This window comes from Pipistrellus hanaki, assembly GCF_964339955.1.
Source record: "Pipistrellus hanaki genome assembly, chromosome: X".
NCBI lineage: Eukaryota > Metazoa > Chordata > Mammalia > Chiroptera > Vespertilionidae > Pipistrellus > Pipistrellus hanaki.
Window position 1 is genome coordinate 12,225,220 of NC_140524.1, and position 8,156 is coordinate 12,233,375.

Here is an 8,156-nt window from a genome sequence, read left to right on the forward strand (position 1 = left end):
CGAAAGAAGACCGAGACATATGAAAACATGCTCAGAGTCACTGATTATCACTGATTATCCAAGAGATGCAAATCAAAACAACAATGCGGTATCATCTCACACCTGTCAGAATGGCTATCATCAGCAAATCAACAAAGGACCAGTGTTGGCTAGGTTGAGGAGAAAAAGGAATGCAGTCAGGTGCAGCCACTGTGGATAACAGTATGGAGTTTCCTCAAAAAACTAAAAATGGAATTCCCGTTGGACCCTGTGATCCCACTTCTGTGAATATAGCCCAAGAAGCCAGAAACACCAATCAGAAAGAAAGGATATATGCACTCCATATGTTCATAGCAGCACAATTCACCATCACTAAGGTTTGGAAATAGCTCAAGTGCCCATCAGCAGATGAGTGGATTAAAAAACTGTGGTATATCTATACAATGGAATGATATGCTGCAGTAAAAAAAGAAGGAATTCTTACCATTTGCAACAGCTTGGATGGAACTGGAGAGCATTATGCTAAGTGAAATAAGCCAGTCAGAGAGAGATAAATATCACATGATCTCGCTCACTTATGGGATATAATGAACAACATAAACTGATGAACAGGGACAGATCCAGAGACAGAGAAGCAACAATCAGACTGTCAAACCTCAGAAGGAAGGTAGGGGAGGGTGGGGATAAGCGGGAGAGAACAACCAAAGGACTTGTCTGCATGCATATAAGCCTAACCAATGGACACAGACAATAGGGGTGTGAGGGCATGAGTAGGAAGGGAGGTTGGGGGGTAATGGGGAGATGAGGACACATATGTAATACCTTAATCAATAAAGAAATTTTAAAAATAAAAACAAAAACAAAACAATGAAACTAGACCACCAACTTGTAACATACACAAAAATAAAGTCAAAATGGATTAAAGGCTTAAGTGTAAGTTGTGAAACCATAAAAACCCTAGAAGAAACCATAGGTAGCAAAATCTCAGACATCCCTCTTAGCAATATGTTTGCCAATGCATCCCCTAGGGTAAGGGAAACGAGAAAATAAACCAATGGGACTACATCAAAATGCAAAGCTTGTGCACAGCAAAAGACATCAACAAAATGAAAAGGGAGCTCTCTGTATGGGACAACATATTTGCCCATGATACATCTGGTAAAGGGTTAATAACCAAAAATATATAAGGAACTCATACAACGTAACAAAAGGAAGACAATCCAATTTTAAAATTGGCAAAGGACTAAATAGACACTTCTGCAAAGTGGACATACCGATGGCCAAGAGACATATGACAAAACACTCAAAGACCCCAATTATCGGAGAGATGCAAATTAAAAGGACAATGCTTAAAGACCCTGATCCATCGGAGAGATGCAGATTAAAAGGACACACCTATCAGAATGGCTACCATCAACGGATCAACAAATGACAAATGCTGGCGAGGATGCGGAGAAACCGGAACCCTAGTACATGGCTGGTAGGAATGCAGACTGGTGCAATCACTGTGGAAAACAGTATGAGTTTCCTCAAAAAAATTGAATATGGAACTCCCATGTGACCCAGTAATTCCACTTCTGGGAATATATCCCAAGAAACTAGAACCACCAATCAGAAAGAATATATGCACCCCTATGTTCATAGCAGCACAGTTTACAATAGCTAAGATCCGGAAACTGCCCAAGTGTCCATCAGTAGATGAGTGGGTAAAAAAGCTGTGGTATATTTATACCATGGAACACTATGCGGTAGCAAAAAAGAAGGATCTGTTACCCTTTGAGACAGCATGGAGGGACCCAGAGAGTACTATGCTAGCCGAAATAAGCCAGAAGGACAAGTATCACGTGATCTCACTCATGTGTGGGATCTAAAGAGCAAACTAAACTGATGAACAAAACAGATCCTGAGACATAGGAGCGTGGAACAGACTGTCAAATCTCAGAAGGAAGGTGGGGGTGGGTGGGAAGAGATTAACTAACGAACTTGTGTGCATAACCCAGAGACACAGACAATAGTGTAGTGAAGGCCTGGGGCAGGGGGCAATGAGGAAAAAGGGGGAGCTCCATAACACTTTTGGCCATACAGATTAAAAAAAAAAACAAACAAACAAACAAAAAACGGCGGGCTTAGGTACGAAGAAGAGATTGGTCTTTGAGACCTGAGCCCAGCATTGGCCCAGGTCATGTGACTCATGAATTAATCCTTGTTGCGCTTTTCCACAGCACCTGCCTCATGCGTGTGGCTGTCCTTGAGGCAGGCAGGCAGGCAGGCAGGCAGCAGAACCTCCATTTTTGTTCGGTTCCACCCTGACTTCCAGGACGGGGGCCTTGGACTGGGGACAGAGATCAAGAGCAGGGCTTCTGGTTGGCGGAGGGGAGGGCAGAAGCGCTGCCTAGGGTCAGGGTGAGCAGGGGGCACGGCAGGGGGAAGGAAGGTGGGAAGGGGGAGGGGAGACCCTGCCCCCACCACAGACTCAACATGGAAGGGCTTCGTGAGGGTGAGCACACACGCCTCATCCGGGTCTCAGAGACCCCTGCCAGAGCGAGTTCCTCACTTCCGCCTCCGCATCCGGGTCTCAGAGACCCTGGGGGTGCCCGGGGAGAGCCAGAGCGAGCTCACATCCACAGAGGCAGGCCGGGGCCTGACCGAGTCAAGGTGAGGGTGACCAGGGAGCGCGGAGGGACCCCGGGGCCTGGAACAAAGGTTTCTGTCCTCGGAGCCCCCTGGGGAGAGGGGGTGACCACACGTGGCAGGTCTGGGGAGAGGGAGTAAGACCCCATAGAGCCAGATGTTGCACCAAGGACCCTGGATTCTAGACCAGACTCAGTCCCGGTCTCAGAGACCTTGTGTGTTCAGTAGAGGGAGTAGGACCCGAATTAGGCAGATGGTGAGCCAAGGACCCTAGTAGCAGCTAGATTATGGAAAGTCCAGGTTTCAGATACTTGGGGGTTTGGTAGAGTGAGTGGGACCCAATATAGGCAGTTGGTGCGCCAAGGACCTGCCAGAGTCAAGGTGAGGACCCTGATGGAGGACGGAGGGAACCTGGAAGCTAGACCAGAGGCAGTGCTGGGATCCCGCTGGCGGGGGGGGGGTGGGGGGGTGGGGGGGGGTGGTGTGTGTGCTGGTGGTGGTGGTGGTGGTGGTGGTGGTGGTTGACCACAGAGAGTGTGTGCTGAATTGCACAGCAGACTCAGGATCAGGAGCAGTAATTGAGAATGGCAAGGGGTAGTCCCAGGACCTTCCAAAGTTCATAGGCAGGCCTCATGGGAGGATGATCATAGGTGGCATTTTCTTATTCCTGCATCTGGGTCTGACAGTCTGGGTCTTGGATGTAAAGAGCAGGACCTCACTTCAGCAGAGGGTGGGCCAGCATCTACCAGGGTCAAGGGAGGATCCTGAGAGAGGACTGAGGGAACCTTGGATCCCACCATAGTGGGCACACCTCAGGAACCCGCACCTGTTCTCATCCCTGGGGTTTCTGGAATTGATTTCCCATGGATCCTCTCACTCCCTTTGCTCTCAGGAGTCTGAACAAGGTGGGGCCTTACACAAAGGCTGTGGTATATAGACAGCAGAGCCAGGACACTCGGTCACTGCAAGTGGCCAAGCTATTGACCATAGGGAGGAAGGAGGGTGAATTCTTCTGCAGAATAAATGTGGAACTCAAGGACATTTACCCCACTTCCATTTTCAGCTCTGAGAGACCCCAGGCAGAGCATTCTGATTTTGGCTGGGGTGGTAGGCCTCAGGCAGGTGAGAGACCTGGACTGACGGACCGCGTGCAGGCCAGCAAAGGAGGAGAGGGGAGATGGCCTGGGCCCTGACTTCCTTTGAGGTGAGGAATCAGAGAAAGGACAGCAGGAGCCCTAATGCTCCTCCCCTGCTCCTGAGTCTTGCTGTGTCCTTTCAAGGTTCAGCTGAGGACTCAGGGAATAGCTCACTTCACAATGGGTGGAATCCCAGCCTTGCTTTGCCACTTCTGTCATCCATGAGAGAAAGTGGAACATGATGGCTAGCCATGGTGTCCCTCAGGTCCTCCACCAGTGACTCAGGAAGGTGAGCTTTTTAGTCTGAAGGAAAGTTGCTTCAGGTCAACACAGGAAGTTGCCCAAGACCCTGTCAGATGTCAAGGTTAGGACTGAGGGGACTCCCCGTCCCAGGGCAGATAGCCGCCACAGAGTTTGGCCAGATCATACTCTGTCCCATGGGATGTCCTGGGCAGGTGTGGTCAGATGTGGGGCCCCCTCACTTTCTCCTGTTCAGTCTCAGGGGTGTGTAGCCTTGTTCTGAGAGTTTTGCGTCAGGGCCAGCAGAGGGGAGGTTCACAGACCCTGCCAGGGGAAAGGTGAGGAGCCTGAGTGAGGAGACAGGAGACCCCCCCAGCCCAGAACAGTGGGGAACTCACAGAATCCTGGCCTCCCTCTTGTCAGCACTGGAGGCCCATGGCTCTGCATGCCACCTGCACGCTGAGGTGTTTCCTCGTTTCCTGTTACAGGGGATCCAGGAACCAGGGCATAAAGGCCTTGGTCTGAGGCACAAAACACAGGTCACAGAGCAGAGGAGGACCAGGCCGTGCCAGCAGTCAAGGTGAGGTGCCTGCCCTCACCTAGAATGTGTCCCCAGGTTCTCCCCCATGCCAGGATAGAGGAGGGCCCCTGCAGCACCCGACCCCACCCCACTGCCAGCCACAGAACCCTGGCTTCTGCTGACTGTTCCCCGAAGAACCATGTGACTTCCTCATTCAGGATCTTAGGGGAACAGGCCACCCAGGAGGAGAGACCCCAGTGAGGCCCAAGAGCACCCCTAAAGAGGAGACCTGTATCTCTGCTTTGTCAAAGCTGACAAGGGTGTACCCAGCTGAGGCCCCTTACACTTCCTCTCTCCCCAGGCCTGTGAGTCCTCACTGCCCACCTGCTGCCCACACTCCTGTGGCTGCCTGAAGGGAGTCATCATGCCTTGAGCTCCAAAGCGACGACGCTACTCGCTTGAGAATCAAGAGGCTGAGGAAGAGTATTATTCCTCCTCCTCCTCCACCTGCTCCTCCTCTTTTCCTTCCTCTTTCTCTTCCTCCTCCCCTTCCTCCTCCTCTTCCTCCCACTATCCTCTGCTTTCAAGTAACCCAAGCACCCCAGAGGACAAGGAGCAGGAGGAAGAGGAGGTTCACGCTGCTGCTGGGACACTGAGTCCTACCCAGAGCTCTCCAAGTGCCTGTGCCCCCCCTACTGCCATTGACGCTGCTGCTCCATTGAGCCAGTCCAGCAGCCAAGAAGAGGAGGGTCCGAGTACTTCCCGGGCCCTGCCAGACACAGAGTCCTTGCCCAAGGACGTGATTGATGATAAGGTAGCGGATCTGGTGGGGTTCCTGCTCCGGAAGTATCGCACACAGGAGCTGACCACAAAGGTAGAAATGCTGAGTAGCGTCATCAGAGAGCACCAGGACCACTTTGCTGTCATCTTCAGCGAGGCCTCTGAGTGCATGCAGCTGGTTTATGGAATTGATGTGAAGGAAGTGGACCGCACTAGCCACACCCATGTCCTAGTCAGCAACCTGGGCCTGACCTATGATGGGATGGTGAACCATGTGCACAGTATGCCCAAGACTGGCCTTCTGATACTCATCCTTAGTATAATCTTCACGGAGGATGATTGTGTCCCCTCAGAGAAGATATGGGAAGCACTGAATGCCATGGGAGTGTATGCTGGGATGGAGCATTGCATCTATGGGGAGCCCAGGGAGCTCCTCACCAAAGTTTGGGTGCAGGAACAGTACCTGGAATACCGGCAGGTGCACAACAGCGAACCGGCACGGTACGAGTTCCTGTGGGGTCCCAGGGCCCACGCTGAGACCACCAAGTTCAAAGTCCTGGAGTTTCTGGCCCTGATAAATGGGAGTGACCCCAGATCCTTCCCACACTGGTATGAGGAGGCTTTGAGAGAGGAGGAGCAGAGAGTGAGGGCCAGAATTAGCACCACAGATGATCCTAGCGCCATGGCCACTGCAGGCTCTTCTGCCAAATCCAGTTACTTCTTCTGCCCTCAGTGAAGTCCAAGGCGGATATCTTTACTTTGTGTTTTAAGAGGGAAGTCAATGATCCAAGCGGTGGAGGGCTAGGTTAGGGGATTATAGTGAATAACATCTGTGTGTCTCTGTTCCATTGGGTTGACTTAGAAATGTATCTTCTTTTATTGTTGGTATTTTATAATGTTACTTTAAATAGAATGTTTTTTAGCTTCAGAATCTAAGTTTACAAATGACATGGATCACATGTTGATTGTAATTTAACTTAAGACAGAACTTTGCTATTTGGTAAAAAAAGAAAAATATGGGAATCCTTCATTGTATTTGTACTCTGTAACCAGATAATGTGGACTTGGAATAGGCTTGTGTGTGTGTGTGTGTGTGTGTGTGTGTGTGTGTGTGTGAAAGAGCATAGATGCAAAAACAGATAAAATAGTTAATTTTGAATGCCTGTATCACATTTAGTCTGTCATTCTGTAAAAACAAAATATATATACCTGGATTTTCTTAGCTTATTCAAGAATGTAGAAAAATAAACAGAAAAAGACACTTTCACTGGTTCATGTGCACCCTAAACATTCACTGAGCTTCTGTCCTCACAGGGAAAGGCAACGCAGCCAGAGAAAGGGAGGGGAGGCAGAGCAGAAGAGCCTGGAGCCAGGACTGGAAGGATACTGTTTGGCAAGGGAGTGAACACAGGCAGCTTTTGTCCCCCAGGCCTTGTCTTTGAGAGTGGACATGTTTCCATACACAGGAGGACATATTAGCTGAAGTGAGGTTTATGTTCTTTAAGACAGGAGGGGAGAGTGGGGGGTTGCTCATGTGGAGTGTGGTACTGAGGCTCAGGCCCTATGATGTTGATGTGGAGCCACTGGTTATGACTGTCCTATTATATTACAGGCCAGGTCCTCAGCCCCTTGGAATCCAAGCTCCATCAGGTACTAGGACCCCCTTCTCCAGGGAAAAGGCAAGGACAGTGGGTGATGTAGTCAGGGCCCCCATGATCCAGGGCCATCTATTCTTCCCTCTGTGCCACCTTCCCCAACACCGTTATTTGAGGATTGAATTCTAGGATTTGTGGATCATGCCCATCTCAGGGCCTGATATGCTCATGGTGTGCGTGTACTGGTGCCAATTCTTCCTGCTCCAGTTATTCCTTTCTCTGGGCTGCAGTGGGCCAGAGTGCCTGCTGACAGCAGATGGCAGTGGTGCAGTCAGGTGATGGAAGAGGGTGGCTCCCAAAGGGGCCAGAGGGAGACACTTGATAGGATCTGAGCTGAAAACGTGGTGTCCCAGGCCCCAGCTGAGGTTGCATCCCAAGTATTTGCAACCAGCGGCCCGGGAAGAGGGACCAGGGTGCTTGGGATCCTGCAGTGCCTTGGGGTGAAAAGAGGAGGGAGCTGACTGTGCTGTGGTGGGTGGGGGTGGGATGAAGAGAAGAAGCAAAGCCCAGGAGGGTCTGAGCTGGGAGAGGACTAGAACCCACTCAGCCGGTGTGAAGCCAAAAGGGCCCTTTCTCCCCTGGCCTCAGTGACCTCCTTTGTAGAACTGACCACATCTTGTGCTGAGTGCCTCTCTTTACCTGTCTCCACCTTCTTCCTTGAGCCGCCCAAAGACTCCATCTGATGGACAAGACATCTGCATTTTCACCCCTTTCCATTGGGCCTGGCCGCTGATTGCTTGGGGATAGGAAGAAGGAGGCAACCACTCTGCTCTCCCACCACCCCTGTCAGTGGGGTTCCAGGGCCCCAGGGGACATTGGGGAGAGGTCAGCCCAGAGACTATGAACATGGAGGGCTGATGCATGATGCTTATGGACAGTCACACTTGTGGTTTCCCCAGGCCACATGAGGCCCACGGATTAGTCTAGGGAGATGGAGTTCTCCTGTTTCTCCTTCCCACAGCCTTATGCAGGCTTGTTCTTAAAATGCAGTGAAGACTCTGGAGACTTACTGGCAACACTAGTGAGCAGCCAGGGCAACTGTACCATCACCACCCACATTGCGCACAGGGACTGGAAATATGTCCTCAGGTGGGAGCTGCTGCTGGAGAGACTGGGGTGGAAGCCCAGGCAGGTTCAGGCCCTGCTCTGGGAAGGGAGAAGTATGGCTGAGGAGTGATCCTAGGCAAGATGTGACACCCTGAGCGCAGCTCACAC

At 51.0% G+C, this 8,156-nt stretch overlaps 1 protein-coding gene across 1 annotated transcript; it reads left to right on the forward strand.

Moving 5' to 3' along the window:
* Positions 1–1,426: 1,426 nt before the first annotated feature.
* On the forward strand, positions 1,427–6,022 carry LOC311615553 (melanoma-associated antigen 10-like; the record flags this gene model as incomplete). Its single annotated transcript, XM_084870898.1, has 2 exons — positions 1,427–1,459; positions 4,949–6,022. The coding sequence occupies 2 exons, from the start codon at positions 1,427–1,429 to the stop codon at positions 6,020–6,022; spliced, it is 1,107 nt and encodes a 368-aa protein (XP_084727024.1).
* Between the last annotated feature and the right edge of the window lie 2,134 nt (positions 6,023–8,156).